The 19,530-nt window shown below is 41.4% G+C and overlaps 1 protein-coding gene across 3 annotated transcripts in view; it reads left to right on the top strand.

The window, feature by feature from the left end:
• The window catches only part of tptep2-csnk1e.L (TPTEP2-CSNK1E readthrough L homeolog), a 40,372-nt gene that overhangs the window by 10,163 nt on the left and 10,679 nt on the right, over positions 1–19,530 (top strand). For 2 of the 3 annotated variants that reach the window (XM_018256583.2, NM_001090759.1), the window contains 1 exon segment: positions 9,426–9,516. In XM_018256583.2, coding sequence (XP_018112072.1) covers positions 9,441–9,516 — 76 coding nt within the window. In that variant the 5' untranslated portion in view covers positions 9,426–9,440. 3 annotated transcript variants of the gene reach the window in all.

Below are 19,530 nucleotides of genomic sequence, written 5' to 3'. Positions count from 1 at the left end.
TTCAAACCTACTGTTTACATTGAAAACTTGATGCTTTTGTTTTGTTTTTTTTCAGGTAGTTAGAATGTCATAGTTAAAAAAAAAAAAAAAAAGTTTGCTCATAATATTATATATACTGGCCACGGTGTATATCCCATATTGCAATGAGAAGCTCTGGGTCACTCCACACCCTTGGATGTAATAATTAATCACATTAATCCACAAGCCTATGGATGCTCCATGAGGGTCACTATGAAGATCAGACCCTTGTTCTCAGCACAGTCGCACTGACAAGGAAAGTCTTCAAAAAATATATAACACAAGGCAGCTTTCTTGTGACACCGACATTGCACATTTGAATTTCAGTAGACTGTGGGCATCTTGGTACTACAGGTATTGAGCACCCATAGGCACAAATACAATGTAAGAATCACTGTCATGATAAAAATAAACAATCTTATCACAACAATCCCCTTTAGGGAATGATCATATTTGTAGGCCAGCAGTTTGGTTAATTATGTATGTAACTGCCCCTACATTTTCTGAAATTATTTATAAAAAAACCCAAAAAACTGCAGGTTTTTCTAACCATTTTGGCTGCTAAAAACAGATATCTGGATCTTGGGGTATTGTCCTGGCTGCTATTGTTTGTATGTCTAAGTGACTAGGATTTTTAGTAGTGAATTGGGGGGAAAAAAACAAATCTCTGTGTATGGCATTAGTCCCCATGCAGTCTTGCTGTCTGTCTGTATTATAATTAGACCAGTTTCCTGCGAGTTTATGCACTTGACAGTCTGGTGGTACCTGTCAGGTTTTTGTTTTCCTGTTCAGTTTTCAGCTGACCATAAAATGGCTCTTTTTTTTCATGTCCACATCATTGCTGCCAGCTTTCTTTAAGTGAAAAGCAAAAAAGAAATTAAACATTTTTGATTGTCTGAAATCAATGTAACAATTGGTAGGGTAAGAAGCATTTCCTTTTTTATTTCAAAACAGTTGTCATGCTTTATGGTCAGATTCTAGTTATTGTTATAAGGGTAAGGCCAGGGGAGGAGATTTGGGGAGATTTTGTCGCCTGGCGACTTATCACCACGTCTTTTGCGCGACTATCTCCCCGAACTGCCTCAGCGTTTTTTCCCCATAGGCTACAGCGCAAAATCGCCTGCGCTAATGCACATGCGGCGATGCATTTCAATAGTCGCCCAAAGTTTCCTCTTTGGGCGACTATTAAAAACGTATCGCCGCCAATACTCTTACCCTAAGAGTATTGGCAAACTGGGCAATTCCAGGTGCTTTGGTGTTAGTGATTATTAGTAGTTCAGGAGATGCTGACAAATTGCCCCTATTGACCCATTTCAGATAATTTGGCACTACATCCTCCGCTACTAATATCACTGCTTATTAATGCCAGTCTAAAGTGACACAAGTGGAGGTTTTGACATCCCCCTGTTATAACACCATCAGACAGAGGAATCCGTTCCATGCAGATGAAACCTATGGTAAGCAACTGGGTGTGCAGAAAATTGGAAGTGTGTAGGCATTTAAAAAGCAGATGTTTTATTAATGTATCTTTTTTTCAAGTGAATCATTTTGATTTTGCAAATTTGAACATGCTATTGTGTTTTTAGCAGGCAAATTAAAAGGAATTCGATTTTTGCCTTTTACTTTCCCTTTCCAAAAGTTGGCGCACACTTATAAATAGTGTTTGCAAGTAAGATCCATGTTGCTTGGAGAGATGGATGATTCTCTGATGGAGTCTTTGAGGCTCATTGTTCAAGGCAGGAAGTGGCACTGTGCAGCATAGCGGAGAAAATTACACCTCCATTCCCTTCTGCTACTTCCTGTTTACTGTAGGCTCAGTCAGGCAAGGGAATGGGCCAGGATAGATGGCTTGAAAGTGATAATATAGACCACTTTCTTTATAGATATAATATGGAGCATGGAGAGGTCATTTATTCACGAGACCCTCTAAATTGTATATTTGTACTGTTCTGACCCTATCAGTGAGAGCAGCACCATTTCTTTGCTAGAAATAAATGTGTGAAACGGATACATTCTCGCATTCCCGCACAGAAGCACAGCATCTCTTATCAAGAACTATCCAAACTTGGAACATTTTCCAATGTTTCTGTCAAAAACTGTTGACATTCTTGAGGAGATTTTGAAATTTTTGTTTGAAATAAATCTCTTAAATTTGGTTTTACCTGCACCCAGGCTGGTGTTTTGTTTTGGGAGTTCACCTGGTTGCTATATATGTTTTATGAGCTAAATAACCCTAAATTTAATGAGTAACATTAACATTTTGTTGTGTAATAATTTTTTTCATTTGTATGGCTTAACTGTAAGATTGTATCATTATGAGATTACACCCTGCTTTTAATAAGGAATTAGACAGTCTGCTAGAAGCCTTCCATATGATGACAAAATGAAAACCATTTCCATATCAGTTACAGTAGGGGCTCTTAAACCATATTTGTTTGGATGTGTACTGTTTTTTTTGTTTTTTTTTTAAATGGCTCTCAGTCTACATATAAACGCTGCAAGAATGAGTTGAACCACATTGTTCTCCTCTTTGGTGTGTCGGCATTCGCAGGCACTGCATAACCTTGGGAGCAGACACATGGATATCCAATCCATGTGTCTGCACCCAGGATGACCCAGTGCCTGTAAGTATAGACACAACAATGAGCAGAGGCCTGTGGTTCAACTAACTCTCACCCTGCATTTATTGGCCCAAGAATACACCCACCGCGGCAGTACCCTTAGGCTAGGGCCAGAGTCTGATCTCGTCCTGCGCAGAAACGCAGGCCAAAATCTGCTCCTCCACGGCTGCCCTTCAGCCAGATGAGCCTGCACCAGAGCGGAGGTTATGATTCAGTGTGCAGGTGCGTTGGGCACAGGAACTGATTCTCTGCAGGCTGTGATCCAATTCTTCTGGCACTAAATTAGCATTGAACTTCTGTATAGAAACTGAAAAATGAAATGGCACACTACCTCATAAACTAAAAATTATTGTTTATGAAGTCATAAAAAATGCTTGGCTGGAATGTAATGGAAGCCTAACGCATTTCGAGAACACACCCCTTAATCATAGACTAGCCTATGATTAGAAGTGTTCCGGAAACGCGTTGGGTATCCATTACACTCCAGTAGTTTTTGTGTTATGAGGTGGTGTGCCATTTCATTTTTTAGTTTTGGATTATTACAGTTGAGGAGCCCTGCGTGATTTTGGGCACACTGAACCCTTTGCTGTCCCTCCAGGACAATTTGAAAAGGAAGTCTGGGTGGTTCTGTGCTTAGCTGTTGTGAACCATATCTTATGTTTAGGTCAAATTTGTGTATGTCTTTTTCTCTCCAGATTCCAGGGCAGAAACTTCAGAGGGAAAATGTAATTTATCTACATTGGAAAATTCATATTGATTCTATTCTAAACACATGTATTTCAGTCAGAACTGAAATGTGTTTATGGTGTTCCCTTAGAAAATGCCATGTAACATTTATATGCTATATAAACTTATATAATGTAGCATATTTAATTGTCTGACTAGTTTAACTTCCCATTTATGTGCACAAATTATTCACTGTGAAAGTTTTTTAATTGGCGGAAGAGCATTTATTTATTTTATTTTTTTATTGCAAGAAGATGCCAGTTTTGTTGGGAATTGTAGGTAGGCAGGCTTCAACCCGTTTCCTGCCCTTACTTTCCAACTGCTCTAGTTCTTTACCAAAATGGAGTTTTGGAAACAATCAAGACTCTGCACCCTAATTCTGTACCACATCATCAGCATTTGTTGATCGAAATTGTTTTCATTACATAGTACAAAGCTTTGCCAGGTGTGCAGGCAAATGATTGCAACTGTATTTACTAAACAAGCGTAAAAAACAGCTTCTCAGCTTCTTGATTCTTTTTATCATTTCAACACCAGCTGGTGATATTTTGGCTGATTCTTGTAGCTTACAGTGGTCCCTTAGTGCTTTGCTTTCAGTGTTGCAGATCGGAGAGCTGCAGGGGTGGCCTCATAGTGCATCTGTCAGCAGGCTGGTCCATATCTGTAGTGGTTCATTAGCTATTTTTATATTATGCTGCAGTGCAAAAGATTTGGAACAGTCTCCGCACACTACACCCCTTTCTTGTTTTGATTGCCATTTAAGTAAAACTTGTAAATTCCTGATGAAAGTTAAGTTATGTCAGGGTTAGATGTCATGTACTTGGAACTTGCAGGAATTGATAAAATATATATATCCCCATTAGATTTCTTATGTATTCCATGTTTATATTAATGGCCTTTACAAAGCATACCGTTTTTTTTTTATTTTCTTATTGAGCCATTATGCTCACCGTTGCCCACTTTTTTTTTTTTTTTTTTTCTTCTCTTGTTTTAATACTGTCTTTTTCTACCAGATTATTCATATATATTTTTTTTTTTTGGGCCTATTTTTGGCAGATCGGTAATTAAGGGGTTAACCGTGTTTCTTCTGCTGCTGATCAGTCAAGCAAAGCTTTTATGTTTCTGGTGCAGCATTACTAAAGCCTGGTATTGATCTTCTTAGTATTCTTGCTTTTTTTTTTTTAATTTTTTCTCCCAGAGTTTATAAGCTTCACTGTGAAAACACTATTTTGGGGAAGATCAATATCAGGCTTGAGCAAAGTTGCAGGAGGAAAATGAAAGGGTTCCTTGACTATTCAGCAGCAGTTGAAAGTGTTTAACCCTTTCACTGTAAAACAAAAACACACAAAAAAGACATTTTGGTACTTAACCCCCTTCTGCCTCGAGCCTGTCTTTAAGGGAGCCAGCAGACGGGCAGATTCAGGGAGATTTAGTCGCCTGGCGATGAATCATCCTCTTCTGTGTGGCGACAATCTCCCTGAACTGCCATCCACCTGCTATAATGCGAAAACACCAGCGCCAATGCACTCGCGGCGCTTCACACGGAAACTTCAGACGACTGTTGTTTTTCGCATTATAGCAGGGGAAGGCAGTTCAGGGATATTATCGCCCCGCAGAAGAGGCGATTCGTCGCCAGGTGACTAAATCTCCCCGAATCTGCCAGTGTGTTTGAACCATTGGTGATTCCTCGTCTCCTTGGGTCATTTTTCCTCCCACATAAGTCTTGCTGCTCAGAGTTATCCCTTTTCTGCTGTTGACCTGCAGTAACATCTAAAAAAAAAAAAAATAGGGCTCCCCTGTGCACCTCTGCCTAAAATTCTACTGTCCCCAGGAGCATAAAAAACTGCTCACAAACAGTGTCTCCCCCAAAGTGACCTATTTAAAAAAAAAAAACTTAAAAAATGACGATGGGCACATAGGAATAACGATTTATGGGTTTTCAGTAATGCCTAAGCAAAAGGGGGGGGGGGGAGAATGCCATGACAGGGGTTTGTAGTATGAACATCAGGAAACCTGAACAACATTTAATAATGGAAGAAGTACCTTGGTGTGGTACCTCTTAATTGTCTGCATTTTAAATACATTTATTGCACATTTCTAAGTGTGGCACAGAAATTGAGGAAAAGCTCTGGACCACCTACATACTGCATCTCTGGAATACAGTGGCCATCAGTTAGTTGTGTTTGTGGGTGGGATTGCACATCCCTCCCCCCACATCTATTGTTACGTCATTTACGGACTTCTGTTCTTTTAGTGTAATGAAGCTTGAGGGCTTGGGAGAGCATTCCGTGCAGTAATCTGTGAAGAATATTGTGGTTTATCGAGAGAGATCGCAATTTAAGGATTGTCAGGTATGGCTTTCTGCCAGAAAAAGGGCACCCATTGTCAGGTATGGCTTTCTGCCAGAAAAAGGGCACCCGTTTGAACCAATTACTTCCTGTCATGCCTGGACTTGTTTCACCTGGAGATCATTGTGTCTGGAGCAACTCGTGAGCCCAATGTTGGTCTTTTATATGGTGTGATGCAGTTGTTAATTATGCTCAGTTGGATAATGAGGCTTGAGTCAGATCCTGCTGGTGTGATGGTTTCTTTAGTACCCTAGAAATGTGCTCAAGCAGTCCTGCTTAGCGATGTGATGTGGGCTGTGGAATCTGGGTGGGGGAAGAATTGAGGTTACAGGAATCTGGTGTCACTACACGTTCCAGCAGGGGACATCTGTCAGCGGAAGCATTGCTGGGGTGATGCCATGAGCAGTCCGTGGATAATGTTTTTTGTTGTTTTTGCACTGTAGTGCCAACAATAAACAATGCCACAAATAGAATGTGATGGATATGTGTAGTGCAACTCACAGACTTCACATTTAGAGCTTACACTGGGGCAGCAGGCCCACCACCCTGTCAAAACAATACCAGATGCTTTTGTAGGAAGGAATGGTTCTCCTATCCATCTGCCGTCTGGGACTAAAGGACCACAAACCAAAATTGGAAGTTACTTTATATGCAAGAACTATACAAGTAGTGCTATATAAGGTCGAACATACACATATGCATTTCATAGGCAAAGCTGCCAGGGGTGTGTTCTAGTAATAATTGAAAATTGTGATTCTACAATAGCTTGGGACACTGCTGTAATAGTCCCCACGCAGTTCAGTGATTCATTGCTTGTGCCATTTTGTATGGCTTTTTAGCCAGGCCTCGGGCATTCTATTCCTTAAATCACTATCTTACACAAATGCTATGAATGCCCTGTTATATAGCCCTATAAATGGTAGTTTGCTACGATGATAACTTATTGTGACCTTTCAGCTTCACTTGGTTCAACTTAAAATATAAAGGGAGCAACTATATGTATTTTACAATAGGGGATATATTCTATAAGAGTTATAGATGAGTCAGTCTTGCATGCAAATTGGAATGAAACAATAGATAAGGTGTTGGGGAATTTGTATATAAATTCTGTATGATTTTCAGTAAGTTTATGCTAGTAAGATGGCTCTTGACCAAAATCTATTTGTATCCTGCATGTTAGCTGTTATGTCTGTTATCAATCTACCACTGCCAATGTATGGTGTATCGGCAGATAAGGAAGTGAAAGGAGCCGCATCATTTATTTAAATCTTGTAGTTCTGGTCCTTTGTCAGCCTGAATGAGTGAAAAAATGTTTTTTGATGTGTACGGCCTTTTGCATTGTCCTTTACGGCTATTCTGCAGCCCCAATGTTAAGGTAACTGCAAATGGGTCAGTAAATGTCAGCAGCTTATAGCCATATGTATAGGGCTACAGAAAATCATGCAGATATCTATTGGGCAGGTTTGATACTATTGTCCATTGAGGACCACATCGGCATGTTGATGTGGACTGTGTCCAATAGGTCTGTAGGGGGTCCATGTGATCTTATAATACTCAACTTGGCCTGGTTGTGGATGGCAAAATACGACCCGGATCAACTTGTTTGTTGACCTTGCCAGACAAGCAGATCTGGTGTTTGGTCAGCTGTACTCCGCAGAAGATCCACAAGCAAGGTTTTTCTAGTCAGCTCATTGCCTAGCACATTTCCTTTTTATGTCTACTGGCAAATCCTGAGTTCATTAAAGGGCAACTGAATTCTTGAAGCAAAATAATGACATTAATTGCTCACCTTGCGGAAATCCTTTTTGGCTGTAGAAGATTCCTAGATGTTTAGTTGCACTAAATGGAATTTGTTGATTGGTAGCATGTGGATTTTATATAAAATCCACATGCTGTGGTTTTTTTTTTTTTATAGTAGTGTGGTACCACCTTGGTTTTGAGGAGATTCAAAATAAGATCTTGCTTAATTGCACCTGAGCAGAAGTTTCTTCCAAATTCCTTAACTAAAAGAGGTGTGTTCCAGTCAAGAAGCAATCACCTGGGCATGGTCCAGCAACAAAAAAGCAATAAAAATCCAAAATGCTGTGTAAGACTGCATATACATGTTCTGGCTGCAAGTACACAGTCAGAAAAGAGGAGGGCAGAAGAAGGAGGTGCTGTTTTTTTGGAAAAGTCAGAGGCAGTTTAAATGAAGAGATCTGGATGATTTCTGTGTTCTTGTCAGCAGATATAAAAGTGTTTATATGAGACTGACTCTGCCGTACAAAATGTTCTGCTCATCAGAGCACCAAACGCAGGCTGCATTCCTGGGCAAAGCTTACCGAACAAACACTGCATTACGGATTGCTGCTTGCTTCAGTCTTGCAATGTCTTTAAACGTGTTACATTTATTTGACCCAAGTGACAGCCATAATATTATAACTAGTATACAAAAAAAAGTGAGTTAGAAGCAAAATAAATACACATGAAAGGGGTCTTTATTTGTATTTGAGAGATAATATGGATAATGTATTCTGCCACAATTTGTTTGTTTTTTTAAATATAACATGATTTTTATTATATTATAACGCTAGGTGACATTCACTCATACAGCGATTATGCTTCATTCACATCATTGCATGGAACGTGCTCTTAATAACACAGACAACTGTCAGAAATACTTGAAACATTATTAATGATTCCTCTTCGACACATGGTGCCAATGTATTTCACATGTCATTGGATATTGCTGGAGATTGGTCATTCCCAGTAACTTGTTGCACCTCAGTGAGTCATTGCACCTCAGTAGTTTATGTGCAGCTTTTTTTCATTTAACTTAATCATGACTTTTTCTTCGATGCCGGTTGAGATCCGTTGCCTGAACTCCCCATAGCCTCCCAAAAGTTTCAAAATGTGTCTTGCTCTGGAGACCCGAGGACAGAGCTTTTCAAACTCCTTTGGTTCAAGACCCTTCTGTTTATTCAAACCCTTCCTAACATACAATGTTACATAAATGAAAAGTAACAACTGTTTTAGTGGAATACAGAACAGTTAATACCTCACATTATCTTGTGGTGATCCCCTTGTCCACTGCCTTGAGGCCACCCCCATTTTGGAGCTTTGGACATAGATTATGGGGCTGGCCTCCATAGTGTGCGTTCTAAAACATTTAATTGGTTAAATATACTAAGTGCAGTTATGGGATTTACTATCCAGAATGCTCAACACCTGGAGTTTTCTCAAAGAAGGACTATTTTTGTAGTTTGGGTCTCCATACCGTAAGTCTGCTAAAATTAATTTAAATACGAAATAAACCCAATAGGTTTGTTTAGCCACTAATATGGATTCATTCAGCTTGGTTAAATCAAGTACAAGGTACTGTTTCCTTATTACAGAGGAAAAAAAATATATATGCTGAAAATGGATTCTGTGGAAGAGGGCCTTCCCATAATTTAGAGCATTTTGGACAACTGGTTTCCAGATAAGGGTTACCATACCTCTACTGTAATTCAACAGTCACAATTTACTGATCACACTAATCGGAGCTCATTTGGCTGGAGGACGGTGCTTTTTGAAAAATATTGCATTTTCTTGTGTGTAATTGTACAATATGCATTTGAAATGAAATGGCCAAACTGCTCTGTTACTTTGCTCTTGCTGTGTAATGTGCAGGAACTGGAACACTATTGGGATTAATAAAGATGCACGAGTTCTAATCTGTGTATTTTGTTAGTTCTGCAGGGTAAACATGGAGCTGAGAGTGGGGAACAAGTATAGACTGGGAAGGAAGATTGGCAGTGGCTCCTTTGGAGACATCTATTTGGGTAAGTCAGCGCTTGATACATCTCTCATTCTCTCCATTATAATGTGTTTATTATCAGCAATAAAAGCATTTCTGAAATATTTGTGGCCCATGGTCTGTTTTTGCTGTTATGACCTACAACTTCCAGAATTTTCCTGGAAATACTTCTAGATTACAGTTTGAAGCATGCATGCTTTATAATGTCTTCAGGGAGCAGAATTAAAGATGTAGGTGCTTGGGCATTGCAGGAAATCCTAGTGCCCCACTTTTCAGCTGTTGGTTTGATGCTGGAAGTTATAGTTGTACAACAGCTGGAAGGCGGCAGGTTTGGTATCCCAGATGGACTTAATTGTCTACAGTAGTTGCATTGCCTTTTATCAAAAAGCATAGAAAGTTTTCCTGGAAAAGGTCTCTGAACAGATCTCCTTCATTTAAAATGCTGTTATTTCAGTCAAATCCCCATGGGGAAGGCATCTAATTACATCTGTTTGCTGGGTATTGCTCTGTACTAACATGACCTGTTGTGTACAAACATGGGCACAGAACATGCTTTTTCTTCTTGCCAGCTTGCAATATTTTTTGCCTAAAGGAGGAACCACTCGCACACCCACATCCAAATCCAATGTAGAACCAAGAATTTCACTTGCACTCAAAGGCAGATAAACGCAGGGATATACCCTTGCACTTTATTGGCAGAAAGGTGCAACGTCAGAGGATTCAGGGGACATCCCCGAAACGTTGCACCTTTCTACCAATAAAGTGCAAGGGTATATCCCTGCGTATATCTGCCTTTGAGTGCAAGTGAAATTCTTGGCTATGCCTAAAGCCTTCCCTATAGAATCCAATGGCAACGGTATTCATTTACTACAGTCTGCTGTTTTAAGAGAAACTATAAAAATGTCTGCCAAAGCACGCAGTGGAATCCGTTATATATATAGCACTGATATTCTGCAGCATTTTAAAGAGATTCTGCATCATTTACACCATAATGGAGCTTGCACTACAATGGAGCTTACATTTCTTTAGACCGATTCTGCAGCTTATCTGGCAGTGCATTGGCCCCTCTGAATGGCCCACCCGACCGATATCTAGCAAAGATGTCAACCTGACAGGTTTAATTTTTTCCTGTTGGATTGAGGACCACATAGGCTAGTTGAGACCACAATTAATTGCTTGAGGTGTACTCTAATCTTCTGCTCGCATGCCATGTGTACAGCTGTTTTACGGACTTGAGGTCTTGCTACTTGGCCATTCATTTCTTCAAAGTAAATCACTTGTGATAGTGACATTGAGGGAACTGACAGACTTATTGCTGCACACATCTATCTTGTTTTTTTTGTGTCTTTGACCTTCTCCAGAACGTGAGGCATGTATTACGATAATCATGGAGGTTTGTCCTTGTTTCGTCTCAGTGCATTTTTTTTTTTCTAATAGCTTTAGAGATAACTCTAGGAGAGTTGCCCCTCATTGCTTTGTATTTTAATTAGCAAGAATTACCCATGGTTCTGGAACACTGGAGTGAATGTCTGGAAATTCTTCTGCACAATTTGCTGGCAGTCCTTCTTGGGTACTACTGCTATTTTTAATAATGTATTCTTTACATCAAATAGTAGCAAAGTGTCTTGCAAGACGTAGCCTGAAGGGACCCTCCCTCTGAAATGTCTACTTCCGTTTTTCAAAGATTATAAAGCGATCTACGAGGTTATAAAATGTTGTGCGGTATCAGGCCTTAAATTACTTAACCTTAACACAGAATCCTCATTGGTTTGGCAGCTGCCATAGCCTTTACATTTTTAGGTTGCATGCCACACTCTGAGGGCATCATAACAAATCTGCCCAGCCTGAAAGCCTGGTTTGGTAATCTCCTATGAACTAAATATTCTACTAGGGTAGTTAAAATTATATGAGCACAGGGGGAAGCATGAACAAATCTTTTACTGCAGTGCAAAGGGGACGCTAACCCAAAGGTCACTGCTCTTTGGGCTCAATGCACAGAGGTCACACACAGTATAATCTGATTCTCTCACAACAAATTCTGCCTCTTTAAAGGGGGGGCCCTTACCAATTATTGTATCAATTCTAACAGCTGCCTTTAATGAAACTCAAAGATTATGCTCAGGGACAAAATTAATAAATGTATCAATTTAGAAAAGTTTAGAGGATCGGAGGCCCCCTCTTCCCAGAGCTGCTTTTAGAAGGTGAAAAATTAAACTTTACATTTCAATATTCGAACGGTCACACATAGAAAATAGTAGTTGGTAAAAGTCTTTATTTCTGGTGATCTGTCTGAAACCAACTGAACCGAAAAAAAGTGTTAGAAGGTGAACAACCCCTTGAATATAACATTTACAAGAACAAGCGAGTGATACAAAATCACATTAAGAGAGCACTTCTTAAGATCCTTGAATGAGTGTTAATAGTTTTGAAAGGACCTTGATAGGGTACCATTGTTTTGGAATGGGGAGATCTAGGGCAGGCTTAAAATCAGTTCATTGATGCAGTCCTTGATCCCACCGACCTGCATTCCTGGGCATAGGGCCCACAATTGGATAGCCCGGTATCACCCACTTAAGGTAGGCATATCGGTGCAAGATCCGCTCGTTTGGCAACCTCTTCAAATGAGCAGATCTGCCCATGTTTGGCCCTACTATATGCTGAGAGGTGTAGCTTGGTTACACATTGACAGCTGCAGGTTGCCTCAAAACATGGGCATGCACATAGGTTTTTAAGGGGTTGTCTCAATTTGCTACATAGTTAAATATAGGCTGAGCACATTCATAACCTCACAGATCTTCTCCATTAAAAGGAGAGTGAAAAGGTTTTGTAAGAGTACAGACAAAGCACTAGGATGTATGGTGGGGGCTGTTATATACCCATTCCAGCTCAGACATGAGGGGTCACTGATTCTATTTGCAGAGAATATCTCTTGGCGACCTTCCATTTCTAGGTCTTGAAGAGTTCCTGTTTCTGCAGACACCCTCCCAGTGTGTGCAGAGATATTCTAGGGTGCTGAAGTGCCACAGGATTACTTTTTGTATAGACAACCATACAGCCTCTGAATGGAGACATGAAACCTAAAGATGTCTCAGACTTGATCTAATCTGGTGCTTAGCCCATCTATTTCTATATATCTGTGTGTTGGTGCCAGACACAAGCAGCAAGTCCTGGATTTTATTAGTACATTAGAATGCAATGAGAGAACCAAAGGATTGGTCCTGCCAGCCTGCACCTTTGTGTGCTATAGACCTCCTGCTGAACCCTGGATGTGCTTATAGACAGATTGCTTTCTATTTTAGTGCTGGGTGAATACCAGACGAGACCTAATGATCCAAAGAGCTGCAGCATGCTCTGTCATTACTACATCTATTTTAATCTTAATCTACCTAAACAATATGCAGCTTTTAAGTGCCAGACATTGTCCTCTGTTACTGTATTTTATCTACAGAAAAGTTTATTTCAAGATGAAATTTTCCAGATCCAAAAAGTTAAAGAAGGAAAAAGCAAGTGTATTCCAGTTTTCTCTTCTGATTAGTTCCAACATTGGAGTGTGGCCAAACTGCCGCCCGGCAGTCGGTGGCCAAATCTACTTTAGAATGCGGCAGTCGGTGGCCAAATCTACTTTAGAAAGCCGCACCATTTATCTCCTTAAAGGGAAACTGCCATAAGAAAAATGTTTTTTTTTTCAAAACGCATCCGTTGTTAATTTCAAAATATTTAATTTTGAAATCTGACATGGGGCTAGACATATTGTCGGGTTCCCAGCTGCCCCAAGTCATGTGAATTGTGCTTTGATAAACTTCAGTCACCCTGTGCTGCAAGTGGGAGTGATATCACCCCCTCTTTCCTGCCCAGCAGCCCATCAGCAGAACAATGGGAAGGTAACCAGATAACAGCTCCCTAACACAAGATAACAGCTCCCTGGTAGATCTAAGAACATCACTCAATAGTAAAATCCAGGTCCCACTGAGACACATTCAGTTACATTGAGTAGCAGAAACAGCCTGCCAGCAAGCATTTCCATCCTAAAGTGCTGGCTCTTTCTGAAAGCACATGACCACAAGCACAGGCAAAATGACCTGAGATGGTGCCTACACACAGAATATTACAATAAAAAAAATACACTTGCTGGTTCAGGAATGAAAATTTATATTGTAAAGTGAATTATTTGCAGTGTAATTAAGTAAAAAATACATCACAAAAATCATGACAGAATCCCTTTAAGAGAGCAAGCAGACAGGGCCTCAACTAGACATATGTATAAGTTAAAGAACCCTATAGCAAAATGTTGGGAGGGTCCAAATCTTTAGAAGGAGGTGCTCTACCCTGCTGCTGCCGCCCCCTTTACTTTCCCACAAGCGGGCAATGTCATGATTCAGCTTCCAAGGGGTTCATGTGAAAGATACACTGTTGCTGCTGTCCCCAGAGATCTAATTATGCTAACTAACCCTCTCACTGCTAATTTATTTGCTGAACTGCTGAAAAATCTGTAATAATGAATGCAGTACCCTGTGGGGAAGGAATGAGCAGTGTGCAGCATAAAATGGATACAGTACTATTTGCTTTGTGCAAGGAGAGTGGAAAGATATCCCTTCTATTCCCTAATGCTTCAGGGAAAGGAGCGCATTGGTGACTCTGTGGCCCCGGGTATGCCCTCTGCGGCAGTGAAGGAAACAGGATGTTCTTAGCTGTGGGATGATCTTAGCTGTGAGAGAGGGGCAAGAGGAGAGACAGCTGTAGTGGAAGGGGCTCATGCTGGGGCTTCCCAGACCCCTGAGCTGCTGAAAGGGCACAGCTTGTATTGTGCACAGGGCTAGCAAGTCAGCTGAGAGACATTAGACAAGGATGTTGGGGGGGGGGGGGATTCCCTGTAGAATGTTAAGATGCATAGACTGCCCAGCAATGGCTGCCTCTATTCTTTTTTTGTCTGTTGTTTTCTGCACTTATAGTTGATTAAAATTGCCAAGTAGTGTGGCCAGTAAGCATTGCAGGCTTGCTCTCAAGCAAGGTATTGCTCCTTCTAGCACTGGCTGTGCGTTACAACAGATTTTACTGCCACTACTTAAACTGTCGCTTCCAATTTGTCCCAGTGAATTGTGTCAGACCATCTGCAACAGGAGAAAAACAGACTGAGGGGGTGCAGGCTCCTCTCAGCCAACCTACATTGGGCCATGTTATTCCTGTGTACTATACTGGGATTTATCTCGTTTATAAGAGTACCTTAGTATTTGTAACTGTACGTTTTGTTCTCTGGCTGCACAGCATTGTGCCTAGCATTGAGTCAGCAGCTGGCATCCATAGTTTTATTTGGGTTTGGCCCATTAATGAGTCAGTCAGCCTAGATAGCATGCACTCCCATATTTCATGACATAACTATGTTCGGATGACTTCCAAGAATGAGTTGTGCATAGACCAGAAAGTAAAATCCATAGAGCGTATTGCCAAATGACAGCGCTAGATGGAATGTATCAGTGCCTATTGCTCTATTAAGGAAGGCTATTGCCCTAGCATATGTCTATATATACCTGTGTGGGAGTCATATTGAACCCACCAGCAGCTGAGCCCTTTTATTGAGAGCACTTGTTCTAGGTCGATGCATGAGCAAAGGGAAGGGGCAAGTTGTGGCCCACTAAACACCATATACAGTTTTTAGTAAGGTTAGGGATAAAAATGTTTATATTGGGTACTGTTCTGTAGTTCCAGGAATGCCCAGATGAGCAGAAAAGCATCCATCTTGATTGCCAACCAAGACTTCTATGTACCAGGTGTGTGTGTGTGGGGGGGGGGGTGTCACACATACAGTCTCTGCCCCCCCCCCCCACTTTAACTTAAAATAAACTTAAACACATATGAAAACATTAAGAATATTTAGACCTGCAAATTTGTGTTTGCTCAAAATCTCACCTTAACTGGTGGTCTGTGCTTTTTACTAGCTCTGAAATACACGGAGTCCCTACATGTGCCATTGCCCTTAGGAGTCTTTAGTAGAGCGGGGACAGTCCCACAGTTGGACAACCATTTGGAGATGTAGGGTGCTAGGTGTTTCCTTGGCTACAAGTAAGGGCCTCTGGGGGGAAAAGCTAAAATGTTCTGGCCAACGGGCCCTCCGAATCCTTTCTAGTGGTGGTAAAATCACATGAGCATGTAATTGTATTGGCTGTAGGCTGACCCTCCATTTGTTGGACAGTTTAACATGCTCTCACAGTTTGGAAACCTGTACCCATGGCAATTTAAACATGTTAATTTCCCTAGAAGTGTGGGAGGGTAGGTGACAATTCTCTGTATATTGTCTGTTTAAAGCCACCATTGTGTTGGAGGGGAAGGATAGTGCCCTTGAATTGTGCTATTTGTTTACCCTGATTGGAGTGTCCCTTCTACTCTTTTTGATCTTTCCAGGTAGTAATCAATCTTGGATATTGCAGGTCTCTGAAAATCGTCACTTCCCTGTGGGGAAGGTAAATACATATGCTGCTACTGGCACATTTAGGGCCCTCCCTTGATTTCTGATCCTGTAATTAAAGCTCTGACATCTCATTAATAGCAGCCCTCAAAGGCGATCGGCCATTGTACTAAGGTGGAGCTGAGCTGACTTTTCTATTACAGTAAAAGCCATTCATGATTTGCTTTGTCATTTCGGTACAACCGTGTCCGCACCAGATCCCACCTTCTTTTATTAGCCCTTTGTACAGTACTGTGAAGACTGTATTGCTTAATAAGCTGTCTTTTTATAATATTACCCAGCAACACAAGCCCTTCTAGTTGGCACATGTAATAGTTCATCCATTCATTTATCAGGGATGCAGCTTTATGCCAAAGTGCTCCAGCACACCTCAATATACTTGTTTTAATGAGTGTAATATGATAAACACTATCCCAAAACATGTAGGTATTTGCAGATCAAAATGTTTTCTAGAAATGGTGTGAGACTGAGGAGCACAGTTTTAGAAGCCGTTGTGTGGTGGGGGGGCTTTGAACCTGGTATGTCCCAAAAAAATATGAACAGCCTGCACTCCAAAAAAGTTTAAATAATAATTTGTATTGGTTTTCTTAAAAGTAGGCAAAAAGATAAAGAATGCATTTTGGGCACTGGCGCCCTTAATCATAGGCATATATGACTGATTTAAGGTCACTAGAGCCTGAAACATGTTGGGTTTTTGATCCTTTTGGCTACTTTTAAGAAAAACCGTAAGGACTATTTCAACTTTTTCTGGAACCTCTGGAGAACGCTTGAGAACTTTGCAGCCTCCCCAGGGTAGGACTGGGTGGGCGGGACTCCGGGAAAAAAACCTGGTGGGCCCTGTCCCTCATGGGTCCCCGCCAGCCCTGACCCGCGCTGGTGTTCCCGCATGCGTGTGCAGTTCCCTGGACTTTTAGAACCTGGTGGACCCCCAATGCTCTCTTCAAACTTTTTTATTTATTTTTTGAACCTGGTACACTAGAAGGATATATGTAAATGTGAAACTCTAGCTAATCTGTGTTTGACACTTGGTGTTCCTTCAGAATATTTGTCTGTCCCCTTCTGCACAGCCATACAAATTCAGTGGGAATCCGTAGAGCAGGGTCGGGCTGACCTGTGTCTTGGTACAAGGAAATCTCCCAGTGGCAGAGTTGTCTATGAATTCTCCTCATCCAATGGACCAGGAATTACAGGCACATTCTCTTGAGGTTTATTAGTCCTTGTAATCCACCATTTCTGCCCCATTTTCATTGCTGGCTTATTGCTAGCAAAGCAAACGGTCAGTTTGTTATACAGGATTCTATGTGAAGCTGGAAGGAGAGGGTTGCAGGAATGGGGTTGGTTTGCCTGCTGAATACTCCAGTGCATACTTCCTGAGCTCTGCCCCAATGTTGCTTGTTTGCCACCAGGGCAAGCTAAATAGTTTAGGGTCATGTTGGGTGGATAACATATAGGAATTAGGGATGCACCGAATCCACTATTTTGGATTCCGCGGAACCCCTGAATCCTTTGCTAAAGATTCGGCCAAATACCGAACCGAATCCGAAGGGTAAACCATTTTTTTAAATCAATAAATCAGAGGGGTGAAGACTGCGCTCAGTCCAACTGGTGGAAATAGGAGCTGCACCAAAGTTCAGTCTGTGGATCCACTTATCCACATATAATTCGGTAAAAAAGAAAGAAATGGAAGGTGCGCTGGGGATACCTATAGAGAGAGGGAGACGAAGCCTATATGGTGTAGTATCCTCTATACACCTTAGCAGATATTAGGCATTTGGTTCTACTCACATTCATAAAGCGGTCATTTCACAAAAGAATGCTGATCGCGTCTGCCAGTAATCTGAAGTCAGTGTGTGGCTGGCGTGTCCGGTCAGTTTTGCGCCTGTTGAATAGGGATGCCAGATAGTGTGGTAACGCTAATTTAGATGTAACTGGCAGACAGTATTGCGCTTACCTGAGGTGTACGGAAAGCTGACTTATAAGGCACTGTCTGGATCGTATTCAATTCCACCACTTCTAAGTCGGCTGAGCGGCACTTGCACGGGTCTTTGTCAGATCGCGGCCAGATGTCTTTGCGTTGAGAGGGATATGGTCTCCTCCAGCAGGCGCTGATCCAGTGTTTCCCGCAGTTTCAAATGTCGGCGGGAAACACTGGATCAGCGCCTGCCACACGCCAGCCACACACTGACTTCAGATTACTGGCAGACGCGATCAGCATTCTTTTGTGAAATGACCGCTTTATGAATGTGAGTAGAACCAAATGCCTAATCTGCTAAGGTGTATAGAGGATACTACACCATATAGGCTTTGTCTCCCTCTCTCTATAGGTATCCCCAGCGCACCTTCCATTTCTTTCTTTTAAACCATTTTTTTTACTTCCTTGTTTTCTGACAGTCACAAGATTTCCCTCCCCGACCCTCATTTGCATATGCAAATTAGGATTCAGTTCGGCTGGGCAGAAGGATTCGGCTGAATCCTGCTGAAAAAGGCCGAATACCAAACCAAATCCTGGATTCGGTGCATCCCTAATATGAATTAATAAAACGGGGGATGCTTTGCCATATGGCTTATTTTTTCTGTGTCTGGGTTTAGCCTTTATGTACCCATTTCCAGAACAGCTGAAGCACAACTGAAGCTGTACAGCACACTCCATGAACATGGCAGTAGATAGTGAACCACTTGTAGGGAGTAACTGTTAGAGCTGCCCTGTAGCCCTGCTTTGTTCCTGACAAGTAGTACATGGAAGCCCTGAAATAGTGATGGCATGACAACAGACAATAAACAGTGAGTTAATTAGATGCACGTTGCCAGAGGGATATTGACCAACATGAGCTAGCAATTTGCTGAATGATGTGCATGTCTGGAAAAGCTCAACTCACACCTGACCCTAAGCCACAAATTGTTGCTCTTGTAGGACCTGTGCTCAACCTGTACCCGCATCTTCCCACTCCATACGCTACTTCTGCACCCCCATTTTGGGTCATCCCCACTATCACTTTTACATGCACATTGTAAGCTTGCTTCCCTCTTTAAAGAAACACGAACATTAAAAAATAAGTATTATTTTAAAGTAATAAAAACATACCGTAATGCAGTGTTGCCCTGCACTGGTAAAACTGCTGTTTGCTTCAAAAACACTATTGTTTATATAAATAAGCTGCCTAGCCAGAGGTTAGCCAGAATGGCAGTTTTACCCTGGATTGATAAACCATTGCCATATTGTAGGGGTTTTCAGCTGACCATTTCTTGTGGCTGTAGTGGTTTGAATGCACTTAATTTGCCCCCGTTCCTGGTCTGGTGATGCCACCAGGTGAAATGGGATGCAGGATGCTCCACCTGAAGAATTATATATTGATATAATATAGGCAATACGGCTGAAGGCTAATGACACATGGATCGCCTTGGCTACCACTGCCAGCACGTAGAAAACATTGGTGGTCAGAATGACATGCTCCACCTGTCACTGCTTTCTATAATTTATGGGGAAAAGTCTGTGACTACGGCACATGTTGTGGTGACAGGTGGATCTCTGCTCAAATTCTCAAGCAAGTGTTTTTGAACAGAAATGTCCCCACTTTGTGT

The sequence above is a fragment of the Xenopus laevis genome, chromosome 4L (assembly GCF_017654675.1).
Source record: "Xenopus laevis strain J_2021 chromosome 4L, Xenopus_laevis_v10.1, whole genome shotgun sequence".
In the NCBI taxonomy this organism is placed as follows: Eukaryota; Metazoa; Chordata; class Amphibia; order Anura; family Pipidae; genus Xenopus; species Xenopus laevis.
Note: the sequence above shows the minus strand (reverse complement) of the source record. Positions and strands in the feature narration are given on the sequence as shown.